The sequence below is a fragment of the Acinonyx jubatus genome, chromosome E3, assembly GCF_027475565.1.
Source record: "Acinonyx jubatus isolate Ajub_Pintada_27869175 chromosome E3, VMU_Ajub_asm_v1.0, whole genome shotgun sequence".
Classification (NCBI taxonomy): domain Eukaryota; kingdom Metazoa; phylum Chordata; class Mammalia; order Carnivora; family Felidae; genus Acinonyx; species Acinonyx jubatus.
In genome coordinates, this window is record NC_069398.1 from 1,055,113 (window position 1) to 1,069,158 (window position 14,046).

Here is a 14,046-nt window from a genome sequence, read left to right on the forward strand (position 1 = left end):
AAGCAAACAAATATATAGGTAAGAGAAGGCACATGCACATAAATTTTTAAGAGAAAACCTGAGACATCAAGCACCATTTACATGCCATTGGATTCTTCCAGCTATGGCTCTAGAATTCTATGGATAAGGCTTAGATCTCCTCTGCCATTAGTTAGTGGTATTTAGAAGGGAAATTTTGCAGAGCGGTAATTATAACATCTCCCAATGGTGGCTTTTATTTTTCTGTATAGTTCTTATGTTTGATTGTTCAAACTCTCTACCTTTGTCAAGACAGAAAAACATGATAAAAAAAGGTTAATAGGAAAATCCCAGAATAAGCTTTTTCTTTTCTTTTCTCTTTTCTTTTCTTGTCTCTTGTCTTGTCTTTTTCTTTTCTTTTTCTTTTCTTTTCTTTCCTTTCCTTTTCCTTTCTCTTTTCTTTTTTAATGTCTCTACTGGTCATCTGATGGCCAGAGCATTCTGTATCTTAAGAGCTAAGAAAAAAGAAATACCAAAGAAACAGAGTTTATTTGTATTCAGGCCTGAGGGATGGGGGATGTGTGGGGGTGGGCATGATGTTTTTTTTGGCAAAGAGATACATCTTTGAAGTCAGCTCTTTACTGCATGAGGGTAAATTTATTGCATAAGGTAGATAGATGCCCAATGTCTCCCACACTGTGGTGGGGGTAGGGATGATTGGGAGCCCTGGAAGCCTATGTGGCTTATGTCTCTTGATTATGAAGGGCATATAGTTTAGCTTTTATTTTTTCACTAAATAAAGATTTAAAGTAAGTCACCCAGATACATTGGCAAAATTGCAAGATTCAGAATTATAATTCATCATACAGCTTGATAAAGTCATGTCCCACTGCTGAACCACACTGCCTTTTATGCACAAATTAATATTTTTTTACAACCCCTGCAATGATTTAGTAAAGAGCACAATTATAGTTTAGGACATTGCCATCTGCAGTGGGACATTTAAAACAGAATTAGGTCTAGAAATCATGACTGACACATTGTTGTCACTCAAATTGTGATTGGTACAGTACCTTCTGTTTTATTAACAGTTTTAATGGGAAATTATTTTGCCACAAAAATTCTCATCTGTTAAATAGCCTTTAGATGACTTTTTTTGTTATGCATTTGCAAAGATAAATAAAATCATTTTATTTGTGTGTCTTTGTTAAAACATTAAAATATTCAGCATATATTTTTAAAATGTGTCCTCATTTTTCTTGTTTTGCTCACTAGTTGTCCCCTCCTCTTTAGTCTAACTTTTCTCATGGACCACAGGTCCCAGAATTCAGGAATGGCCTAAGGCATTTTTTTACCCTTGAAAAGGTTCTCTCCTACTACATACATGAGCAAAAAGAACTATAGATAGAACATGCAATGTGTGTGTCTCACCCTGAATATGGACATAGGCTGTGTGAGGTCAATGGCAGGGTTTTGTCAAGAGGACATTGGAGATTCTGGTAGAAAAGAAAGCAAAGGGGCAAGAAAAGAGAAAAGAAAGGGCCAGGGTAAAATATGAAAAGTAGAAAGGAAATAAACAAAATCGTACCCAGGAGCCACATTATCAAGTCCTAGTAACTAATAAAGTGGTTACCTCTCACGTGGTAGTGAAGTTCTGAAAATACAACCATGAGTAGAGTCCGTTGTAACTATTGACAGTCCATTCAGAAGGTCTCAATCAAAGCCCAGCCTGTTTTCTATTTAGGAGACCAACAGAGCCAAATTTTAATCCAGCTATGAAATGGATTTCTTTTTTGATTAAACACCAGATGAGGCATTGGTTTGCTTTTAGGGGCCATGCCTGCCATGCAGAAAAGAAGTGGCTTTAAAAAGGGGATTCACACTGTGGGAGGTGAGCTGCCCCTCCTCTGAGGTATCTGAGAGGCTAGAACTCAGGAGGAAAGAGCAGATTCACATCTCCTATTTCATACTCACTCATCAGGATTTGTGCAGTGCCTGGGATGCCTATGGGATTGCTGTCAGCGTTCACACTGGTTTCCCTTTCTTTTGTTTTCCATACTGTCCCACATTCCAGTTGAATGCATACAAGTTAGAAGGAATAATCCCAGCATCCTGGAGTGCTCTCATATCCATAGGGTCATTCATTGGGAATTAGGAATCCTCCATTGCCTGTCAAGACCTATAGCGTAGCGGATAGGGACTTGACATTCCTATATTTATCTCACGTGGACTAAGCTATTGGTGGATGAGTAACTTCATCTTACTATTGATAAGGGTATGTGATGCCAATGCAGCTCACTTTCTAGACAGCAAAGTGACCCAGAGAAATCTCTGTTTCCTATTTGAACTTGGCACACAGTAAGTCCTGTAGTTAGCAAACAGTCATTAATCATCTATTTTGCACCTGGCAAACAGACATTTGCTTAGTGAGTAATTTATTATTCTATAATCATTCATTTTAAATATTTGTATATAGAAACCTGATTAGACGTTGTTGATAGCCCAAATTCCTGCCTCCAGGTAGGGCTAGCTGTTTGCTTTAAAGAATATGCCCCCTTGTATGCTTCCTTAATAGGTGGAGTAGGTTTAAAAGGGCATGATTCGATCCAAGTGGTTACAGGAACAGTTTGTTAATGCTTGGATTCAGTCATCTTACTAGTTGTAAACTACTCACAAATATTAAACAGTGACTATACTGTTATATGAAAGCATAGATATGGCACAGTCCTGTCTAGTGTACATCTATTCAAATGTACTTTAGGACTTGATTAGCACCTGTATTCTTTTGTGTTGCCTTGGGCATTAATAGATCAAATATCAGAGTGTCTGCTTTCCAAGATCACCTGTTCTGTGTCCATGGCTCCATCTTTTACACTTATGATTTCCAGATGGTCTTCAGCCTCTCCCCAGGATCCCAGTTTTTATCTGCCCAATTGCCTGTTGGATAGCTCCATGTGGAGGTTCCATAAGTTTACCCAATTGAGAGTGGCCAAAATGAGCCTCTTATCTTTCTCAAATCTTTATCAGATGCTCCTGAAATTGGTCACTGGTGCCAGCATTCAATCAATAACTTAAAATACAAATCTAGAAATTGACATTGACTTTTTGGTCTCTTCTTTTTCTTCTTCCTCTCCTTCTCCTCTCTCCCTCTCTCCTCTCTTTCTCTCTCTCCTCCTCTACTCCTCTCCTCTTCCTCTTTCTTCTGTTTTTTAAAGCCATCCCACCTGTACATATTTTCTAGTCATTCAATGAGTCCTTTCAATTCTATTTCTAAAGTATTTACTGAATCTTTCCTTCCTATTATATGATCACTGTCATGTCTTCCTTTGTGTCAACACTCATCATCTTTTGACCTGAAATGTAATAAAAGAGTCTCTTAATGGATCGTCCTACTTCCAGTGGTCCATTCCCACATTCTACCTGGAGTGGTGTTCCTAGCCACTGCCTGTTTCACTTTCCCTGTGGAGAAATGGAGTCCAAATCCCTTGCCATGACATACAGGGCCTTTATCATCTGACCTATGCCCACTTTACCCTAGCCATTAGCTCATACAGTCACGCCTCTGTGCCTTTACATAAGTTACTTCCCCTGGTTAGATTGCCATTTTGTACTGACCATGTTAAATGAACTCCTGTGCATCCTTTAAAACCTAACTCAAGCATCACTACCTTTGTGAATTCTTTGAAATCTGCCTTCTGACCTTAAGCAGAACAAAAAGGCTCCTCCTATGCATGTCTCCTATGCAGGCAGATGCATAGCATACTTTACTCTTATCTCAGCTATAATTATAATATATATTCACACATCTTATAATGCCTAAGCTTCAAATATATAAACATAATGTATAAAATATAATTATAATGTTATTTTATAATACTTGTTTATATTTACCTTTTTCAACAAATTTATTCAACTTTGTATCTGACAAGGATTCTGGAATTCATATATGGAATTCACTGGGCATTCATATATATAATGTTAGAAAAATGAATCTATCAATATTTTTGGTGATATTTTTAGAGGGGAAGATATCTTTATGCTTACAGTTGGGGGGAAAAAAGCCTAACAAAACTTAACCTTTAGTGTCAGAGAATTTGTATTTATTTTAGCACTCAGGTTTTAAATTGCATTTCTGACAGGCTGGACCACAGCTATGCTTCATGAAAGATCATGAGACACAGGGAAGAGGTTTATTCATCACAGCATTGGGATATTTTGCTTTCCTGAAAAGCAAAGGGATCTGGGGACTCCTTTGCAGGCTGGCCATGTCCTGTGCAACCCTAACTGTGTCTAGACACTCTAGCAGGGGTAGAGAGTATGGTTGGGACTTTGCAGGAAGTCGGCTTGCGTCAGAGGCACATGCAGAAGGAAAGGAATACAGAAGTAAGAAGAAAGGTTTCAGTGGCCAAGACAACAACTCTCCCCATCTCTGTCTTTCTCTGGGGCCAGAGTCCTTCTGCTTATCTGTCTCTCCCTTCTTCCTCTCATTTCTTTCTAGAGGTCACCTCTTTGCATTTCTCTACTTCTCTATAGATTGCTTCTCTTAACTACTCATCAGAATCTACTGTGAAAATCCACCCAGCCTTCCAAGTCCAGCTGTCAAACTTACCACTCCATCTCTTTTCCAATTCTGGAAGTCTCTCAAGGAGTGACTCTGATTTGACCAGAGAGGATTTTGTGTCTGATCCAGGTCCCTGGACTGGGGATTGGTTGAGGTGGGGTCACAAGAGGAGAAGGTTCTCTAAGAAACCCTGAAGGGTGGGGGGCAATGATTGGCATCTCTGCCATGGCATGGAGAGATGTTGGCTGAGCATTACACATGCCTATAGCATCAATAGCCTTTTAATTTCTTAAAATCTTGAGTAGAGGAAACTCTCGGGCATGTAAGATTTCTACCGTCATTCTGCCCTGGGCTTAGACAAGATTAAGTCATTGGAATTGGGAGCCTGTTTTTTCTCCTTATTTCTTTTGTGGGGTGACAGACTACTGACCTAAGGAGTGAGGGGATTTGAGGAAATGAGTGATTTCTAATCTCACATGACTTTTTGTTCTCCCCAAATGTCTGTTCAATCCCCTACTTAGGAAATTCAAGGGACAAATTGTTATTTTTTTAAAAAAAATGTTTTTTTAATATTTATTATCGACACAGTGAGAGAGACAGAGCATGAGCAGGGGAGGGGCAGAGAGAGGGAGACACAGAATCCAGAGTAGGCTCCAGGCTCCCAGCTGTAAGCACAGAGCCGAACCCGGGGCTCAAACTCATGAACTTTGAGAGATTATGACCTGAGCGGATGTCAGATGTCAACAGATTGATCCATTAAGGTGCCACCCCCTGCCCCTGGGAAAATTTTCCTAAAGAAGGTAGTGTAACAATTTAGGGATATCTCAAAGCAAACCTCTTTTGTGTTAAAAAGTGTCCATGCTGGCATAACATACAGAAATGCCAGTAATAATGTGTGTGCCTCTCCCCACACAGGGGAGAAAAAAATCTTTTTCCTGTATACATCTTAGGTTTTCTGGCTGAGGTTCTGTAAATTGGACTGACAAAAGACAGATTAACAAGAGAAAAGCATACAGATTTATGTAATGTAAGTTTTACGTGACACTGGAGACTTCATAAGGAAATGAAGACCTGAAGAAGTGGTTAAATGTGAGCATTTTTATACTAGGTTTGATGAAGAGTCGGAAGTCATGGGGAAATGTGATAGCCGCTAAGTGGTAAACGGGGGAGAACTTAACAAGTCCTTCTGTGTCCCTCCATCTTTGGAGATAAGGATAGGGAGGGCACCTCTCCCATGAGATCTTATGACCTGCTTCAGAGTGGATGGGGGGCTCAGAGAGTGCTTCCTGCATCTGCTGTTACTCACATTCTTTCCGCTTCAAATGTTCAGTCTGCCACCGCAGTACCATATTTTGTAGTAGGGAGTGTTGAACCCCTTCCATGTCCACCCCAATCTTCTGCTCTGGGGCCTGAGGACCCTTTGTAGTATCTGAAAGCTTTTCCCTGCCGTCTCTTAGCCTTCATATCTCATACCCTGCATCTTCTTTCTGACCCTGCCTACTTGTCCACTTCATGTTCTGGTTATTACTGAACAGACGTCACCCTGCGAGACTCTTTGCTGACAGAGGTGGTTTGTGTGTGTGTGTGTGTGTGTGTGTGTGTGTGTGTGTGTGACTCAGTAGTGGCATGTGCTCAATGAGTATTTGAAGGAAACAAAAGCAGGAAGTTTAACCAGTAATAATAAATCCTAACAACCCGAGAATCATATCTAAAGCATCTACCCCAGTTACCTCCCCATCTCAGTGCATGGTTTATTTTCTACATAGCAGTTACTAAAATGTGTCATTATCTTGTTTATTGTCTGTCTTACCCACTAGAACATAAGCTCCCTGAGGGCTAGGGTTTTGTCTATCTTGTTTACCTAACACAGTATTGAAAACAAGTAATCACCGTGGAAATAAACAAACACCACCCAAATGAGAACTGTTTATTCAAAGCATACTGTAGCAAGGGAGCTAGCCAGCATCACTTGTCAGAGACTCAACATCAGGCAATAGGGTGAGAAAGCTTCATAGTTGAAAAAAAAAAGGAAGGCTTCAGGTGTGCCCTAACTGGAGGCTTTTGGTGTGGGAGTGCTGCAGGTGCACCAAGTGGAAGCAGGACATCCCATGTGACTGGTTGCACACCTTGGCCCTAAGTTGGAAGTGGGTACAAGAGTTAGGAAAGCTGTTCATTACTAATCAAGTTGTGGCTCTTTCTGAGCTGGTCGTGTTGCAGGCCTTTTTGTTTTGGCTTCCTGAACTGATCACCAGAGATTAGAAGTCAGAAGTGGTCTGATGTGCTACCAGTATGATTTGTGGATAGCAGGCTGGTTTCCTGGGCGGGATACTGCCAATCATAGGTCTGAGTTCTATTTGTATATGTGGTTTGGTTGTTTTCCATTTGTATATTCAGTCTCTCCCCATTGATGAGAGGAAAGGAAGGAAAGAAGGAAGGACTGTTATTCCAATTCCATTTTCCAGATTTCATTTTGAATACCTCATGTCAAGGAGTAGTTCATCCTAAAGTTGACGTGGTGACTGTTTTTGAGAGAGTGCATCCTTGAATCATATCCCATAGTCAAAAGCTAGAGCACAGTAAAGAAGAAAGAGACTTTTTTCCTGTCTGTCCGCCAAATAAGAGCCAAAGGCTTTTGAGGAGGCACTTAAAGAATTTTCAGTTTGCAGTTGTGCAGAAACTGTTGTTCAGGTAATTTAACATTGATTTTAGTTTAAAAGGCAATTAAGACAAAATGGGCAGCCACTAGCCACTTAGGTTAAATAAGCTTAGATTTAAATTGCTCCCCATTACCACCTTTGTTTTCTATGTTTGAGCTGTTTTATGCTAATTTAGCATGCAATGGTGTGGAGGCCCAATTGGGGCAGGTGGATGGGAGAGGAACCTAGCCAAAGCCAGGGAGATGGTTATTGAAAGAAGAAATAGTTGGCCCAAAACTGTTCCCAGGGTGAAATAGGTTCTCTTTTATCCTGTTACTGGGTATAGGATTAATAGAACATTCCAGGATTCTGGTTCTTTAGATCTAAAATTTTAAAAATGGTGCCCACATTTTGACTGACCACTTTTACTTCCAAATATTTATTTATCCTGAATAACGGAGAGAGACAAGCTCATAACATTATGGATAAGAATGTTCATGTTGGTGTTATTTAACACCAAGAATGTACGTGTTGGTATTATTTAATAGAAATTGTGTATTCTTATAGTGGCATACCAAAATTGATGTTATCTTTTTTTTTTTTTTTTTTTACAGCAGAAAAGGTTCATGATACATTGCAAAGTAGAAAAATGAGCTTATATGGTAAAATGTCTATTCTGTGCTTCTGAGTTTTTAGTCACATATGCAATGAAAAATCTTTGAAGGGACAGATTTGCAATGTTACGTGTGGCTTTCTGGGTGATAAATAATGAGTGACTTTTTTCTTATGCTTTTCCAAATTTTCTCAAATTTCCACAATAAACACATATGAGGTGCTGAAGCTTGGGAGCAAGGTTGCTGAGATCAGAACTCCTAAAACAACCGATAAGTCTGGAAGGCTGTGGTCCAAGGTCATTTTTGCTGGCTATTAGTGGGGTCTCCGGAACTAGAGGGAATACACGGCTCTTCTTAAAATTGAAGGTATTTATGCCCGAGATGAAACTGAATTCTGTCTAGGCAAGAGAAGTGCTTATGTGTACAAAGCAAAGAATGGCACAGTGACTCCTGGTGGCAAACCGAACAAAACCAGAGTAATCTAGAGAAAAGTTACTCGTGCTCATGGAAACAGTGGCATGGTTTGTGCCAAATTCCAAAATTCCAAATTCCAACTTTCCCGCCAAAGCCACTGACCACAGAATCCATGTTAGGCTATATCCCTCAAGGATTTAAACTTACTGGAAAGTAAATAAAGGTGTAGATCTGTAAAAAGAAACAAAAACAAAACAACAACATAATGGTTTTACAATTTCATAATTGTATAAAAAGGATTGAAACAATACTGGTTTGTTGTAACTCTATTTAAAACATCCTCTCAGTGGTGTGCTTGATGTATGCCATCTCAAGTATAAGGTTAAGTGTACATGCTAAATTCTGAGGAGGTAGAATGAATGTTCCTTTGTAATAATTCTGTGTCTTGCTCAAAGAAAGTCGGCAAAGCTTCATTAAAGAAGGTCATTCACCTGGTCCTAGTTTAAGGTTGTAAGGTGGACCATTCTGTAGAGCACACGTCTAAAATATGCCCAGGTGATTCATGCTTTTGTCTATTAGGAAATGTGGCCATTTACCAGCAACCAATGTTGAGCTAATGGGATCCATTTAGGAATATAACCACAACAAGCCCACCATAAATCGTATGCGCTCCCATCTGAATATGCTTCATTAAGCTCACCTTTCCTGATGCAACTGGATTATTAGATGTCAGGAGGAAGAAAATCATTAGGTCCAGCTGCTCTAATCCTACAAAGCACCAATGTGGTTGCTATGTAATTTTATTTTAGTTTATTTTTCAGATAGAACATGCTTTGTGCTTTTCTATAGGAAAATATTTTCAAACTGGTAAAGAAGCAGTATTACTGTATTGTGAGGCATATCTCAGTAGGTCATTACCATAACTTACAGCAGAAGGGTAATCTATGTCGCATTTTACTTCAAGGGTAAGATTGATTTTTATAAAAATCTTTAGTGCATTGAAGCTTAAATTTTTGTTTTCCTATGAAGAAGCAATTAGATACTGGAGTCTTCCAGAAATGTTAGGTTAGTGTGAGCTAAACCTTGATGTGTTTTTGAAGGTCTTATCATTCAACAGTTAAAGAGAAAAGGCAGTTTCTGAAGGAGCAAAACACATTGGCACGGTGGCAATTGTCACAGCTCACATGGCCAGGGGCATCCACCATTTTCTTACATTTACATCTGTTGGGGAAATTGACAAAAACCTGAAATAACAAAGAAGACTATAATAAGCATCTTCATTTCCACCCCCAAGAACGACCAATTTTGAATGTTTTCTTCCAGGTAGGTACATATAAATATATGTGTGTAGACACACACACATGTACACAGACACACACACTTTAAAAGTGGTGCACACATTCCCTTTATAATCAAAAACGCTATGTGTATGTATACATATGTATATTTAAATAAATACATATTTTTAAGGTTTTATACACATACAGACTTTATTAAAAAGGGGTGTGTGTGTGTGTGTGTGTGTGTGTGTACCCTTTAAAGGGTTTGTGTACATAAAGCTCATATATGACCTTTTATATATCAATGTTCTTTTAAAGGAAAACTAAGTTCTCAGCCTCCTCCATCAACAGCAGTGCCTTTCTCCTTTCTAAACACTATTAGGAATTTGGGGCCCATTCTTCTAGATGAGAAGTTGGGAAACTTTTTCTGTAAGAGGCAAGATAGTAAATATTTTGGGCTTTGTGGACCATTTGGTCTCTGTCATAAATACTCAGCTCAGTAGTCACAATGTATTAACAAATGGGTATAGTTGTTTTCCAGGAGAACTTCTTTCGGGGACGTTGAAATCTGAAATATTTTTCATATATTCCTGTTCTTTTTTTTAAGTTTATTTATTTTGAGAGAGAGAGAGAGAGAGAGAGAAAGAGAGAGAGAGTGCATACATGAATGGGGGAAGGGCAGAGGGAGAAGTAGAGAGAGAATCCCAAGGAGGCTCTGTGCCAATAGTACAGAGCCTGATGTGGGGCTCAATCTCACAAAGTGTGAGATCATGACCCGAGCCAAATTCAAGAGTCACATGCTTAACCCACTGATCCACCCAGGGGCCTTCTATATTCCTGTTCCTTTTTTTTTTTCTTTTTCACCTTTGAAGTATTTTTTAAAAAAGGAGCTTGTGAGCTGTGTGAAAACAGGCAGAGGCTGAATCTGGATCGTTTTCTATACATACATAAATATTTATATAACTGCAGAAAATCTATAATATTACCTCATTTTTGCATTTTATTTCATAAATAGTCCCGTAGTGTATGAATCATTTAAAACTTGCATTTTTATCTCAGTGAAATTTTGACTGAAAAAATGTATATATAGTTGTTCTTTGTAGTATGAGTTGGTCTCTTCATCTTTATACATATTTGTGTCTGTATAGCTATGGATTATTCACACTTTAGTCATTTTTCACTGCTATATAGTATTCCATCGCAGGATATATTGCATTTTTTATGCCAGTAGGTATTTGCCATTTTTTCCCTTGTAACAAGCAGTGGTGGAGGTATATTCATGAACACAGCTTGTACATGTTTTGTTAGGGCAGAGAAGTCGAACTGCTTGGCTATAGCCTGTGCACATCTTCCGTTTTAATAGCTACCAGTAAATTGGTTTCTGGAGTGACGATACCAGTTGACATTCCCACAGGGAGGCTTTGTCTCCTTGGTTTGGAGATTTCATTCATTGCTGTTCTCCTTTGGACGGAGCAAGGAACCCACCTTAGCTCTGTATCGTCTTGTTGCCACAGATGCTCGTGTGGCCTTTTATTTCCCTTTGGGTGAGTACGGACATTGTTTTAGGTCTCTGCTCGGGCACTTACACACGAGAATAGCAATTTATATCAATAACCAGGTTTGGCAACATCTGCCAAGGTTGTCACACTCCGTGATTAAATGGCCATATGTGCCAGGGAACACGGGGACAATGGGGTTGTAATTAGGGTTTGCTATCTTTCCACCCCCACCATCCTTAACTTCGAATAACCTCGCTTTTGTGAGCTGATTTGTGAATCAAATGATTCCCCTGAGAATGCCAGTTTCTGCTGCAATACTACTGCTTTATTTTGTGCATCTCTGTAATTACACGGGGTTCTGGTTAAGCTAAAATCTAGAAACATTTTGCCACTTTACCCAATGCCATTGAGCCCAGAGCTGATATGTGCATATACTAGACTTTAACTTAAATCATCAGAGAATTTAGTGTACTCTGTACTGAACCATCACTGGGAAAGGAAGGTCTACCTAATGCTATCTTAGCATCCTTTAAATGCCACTGCCCCCACCGAAGGCAGGCAGAGAAAACATGCACCAACTTTCCTTAACTCCATAAGGAACAAGTTAAACACTGTATTAATGCAATATTTAAAACAATCTTAATGCATAGAAGGAAAAAAAAAACTCTTCTCATTTTGTTACTGGTGTGACAGAGGTGGTTGATGGTTATGGAAGGACTTGGCATGTTCCAAAAAAAACCCTGGAAATATTGCCTCAAGATATGGGGCTATAATAAATGTGCAAATAAATATTTGAAAGATGTATTAGCATTTTAAAATTTGCTTACCGACATATAAAATCCTAATCACTTGTGCACAAGGCCTGTAACTAAAATAACGAAGAAGACGGCACAGGAATCCAATGAATATTTCACTGCTAATTGAATATAGTCTATATATACACTTTTCTTCCATATTTAGTTCCATTCTAGTCAACTGTTGAGTGCTTGAAGAAGCAAGGCCCTGTTAGCGTATATAGCTTGCAGTTCTGACTATAAAGAAATAGAAAAAAAATCTAATTCTCCTAAATCCAAAAGACTGACTTCCCCCATCTAGTTGATTGGTCTCTAACCAATGCAATATTCAGACTGGGAATAGCCAGAGCCTGGTGTAACTCATTCCCATTTAAATAAGTAAGTAAGTAAACAAACAAAGTCACAGATCTTTGTGGATTTTGGGGACATTTACTTTGATGCCATAATCAAGGTAAATACCTTTTCACAGGTGATCTCTAAAGTTCAACAGGACATGGTAGATATTTCCTCCTCAAAGCAGGGTCAAATTTTAGAGCATTCTCATTTAGCAGTTAATGTGTAAGAAGATTTGAGGTCACAAAGTTTTAACTAGTGGAAAAGTGTAATCGTATCTCGGAGGAAACACTGAGGAAAGCCTATCAACAGTGTAGGGGGGAAGGGAGTGATGGGGTTTTCCATCCTTTGCTAGTATTTATATGTGGAGTAGCATATTGGAAGTCATAAATACTGTCCCGTGGACATTTTGAATAATGCAGGAGTAGTGTAAGTAATTGGAAGTGCTTATATCCTGCCTTTAGACATTTCACTGCTCGTGAGTTAAAATTGGTTGTCAAGTGTGGACTCGGAGGACCGTGCAAGGTGCCCTATTCTGTCATGTGGTACATATTTAATGCTTGAAAGAACAAGGGAAGGGACACGTGCAGGAGAGGGAGGGCGAGCGGCGAGATACTGCCGCCAGCTCGGCGCTTTGCAAGTGCCTCGGAGCGAGGAGGCGGGACCCACGCAGCCTCAGCACCCACCGCCTTTCCTGGGCTGCAAGACTTTGCAAAAACACTGGGCGTCCAATTTGGCGAGTGTTTTGGCGCCCAGGCCGGGGCCGCCCTGGAAGCCGGGCTCAGACGCGGCAGCGTCCCCGGCACCTTGGTGGCCTCCCTCTGTGCGCTTCTCCGCGTTGAATGCCTCCTTGCTCCGGCTGCTCGCTCGCTCTCTCCCGGCGCGTTCTGCACCTGCTGGCGGTGGTGTCAGGCAGCCAGGGCGAGCGCAGGCACGGCGCGCACGACGGATGACTGGAGTCATTTACATTGCTAGCACGTGGCTGCCGTTTGCTGTTGCCTCGGACTTCTCCCGTGTTCTCCCAGGGAGGAAACCGGAGGCACTTTGCAGCCGACAATGAAATCTTGGCAGCTAATTGCAGTCGTGGGAGATGCCCTTCAGGTAAGGCGAGAGAAGAGGGCTCTGAACACCATCAGGGAAGGAGAGGCCGAGAGGGAGAGCGAGGGATGGAGAGAAAGCTGCTTCTGCAGAGGCTTCCTGAAGCCCACTGACTCGCGGGAGGGGGTGGTAGAGGGACGGGGACGGGGGCGGGCGACAGGGGGGAGGAGTGTGCAAACTGACATTTTTGGCTGCCTGTGGCAGAGGAGCCGCCGTCAGCCGCTGTCCAACGTTCACGCCGAGAGGGTGGCGGCGTGTGCGCCTCGGGGCTGCTGATTAGACTAGGGACTTGGCGGCGGCAGGAATCCGGGTAAACCAAAGCGGCGATGGGAGGCTGCGGATGCATTTGCAGCGCGTGAGTGAGACCCGGTACGTGAGGCCAGCCCGGGGACCTCGGAGGGTGGGTCACGGCTCGCCCCGGGCGCACCCGGGGGCGCGGGACGCCCGGAGAGGGCGAGGGGCGTTTGTGGCTACGGGGGAGCCCGGAGATGAATCGATTTTCTTTACTGACGAGAGAAGTTAGTGGGGAACTTCATTGTCCATTCTCATTGGCTCCGTTTAACTTTATTTCTAGAGATGAATAAGCGTTTGTAAGAAAGCCCGTAAAAGTCCCAATAGGCTCGCAGGGGTTTTGCAAGAGCTGCGCGGTTCTTTAAATGGGAGGTTTACGAAATGACTGGCCAGATGGGCCGTGCCTTTGGAAAGTTGGCACGCTCACGTTCCGATGGGGCATGTGTGTGCGTGTGTGGGAATATGTATTGCATGTTTGTGTAAACATGTCTACCGTGCTGGTTGCTCTGTCCATATCTCCTCTGCTTTGCCTGATACCCAGGGAAGAGAAATTACATTGACAGTATTG

The 14,046-nt window shown here is 41.2% G+C and overlaps 1 protein-coding gene and 1 pseudogene across 30 annotated transcripts in view; both read left to right on the plus strand.

Annotated features, from left to right (window-relative positions):
* Positions 1–14,046, plus strand: part of RBFOX1 (RNA binding fox-1 homolog 1) — a 2,045,752-nt gene that overhangs the window by 966,847 nt on the left and 1,064,859 nt on the right. Inside the window, exon 1 of one of the 30 annotated variants that reach the window (XM_027042987.2) lies at positions 12,763–13,190. The exons of the other annotated variants lie outside the window; for them this stretch is intronic. Coding sequence (XP_026898788.1) covers positions 13,146–13,190 — 45 coding nt within the window. The 5' untranslated portion in view covers positions 12,763–13,145. Of the gene's footprint in view, positions 1–12,762; positions 13,191–14,046 lie in introns of those variants that run through there. 30 annotated transcript variants of the gene reach the window in all.
* Positions 1,795–8,438, plus strand: LOC106978754 (60S ribosomal protein L35a-like; annotated as a pseudogene).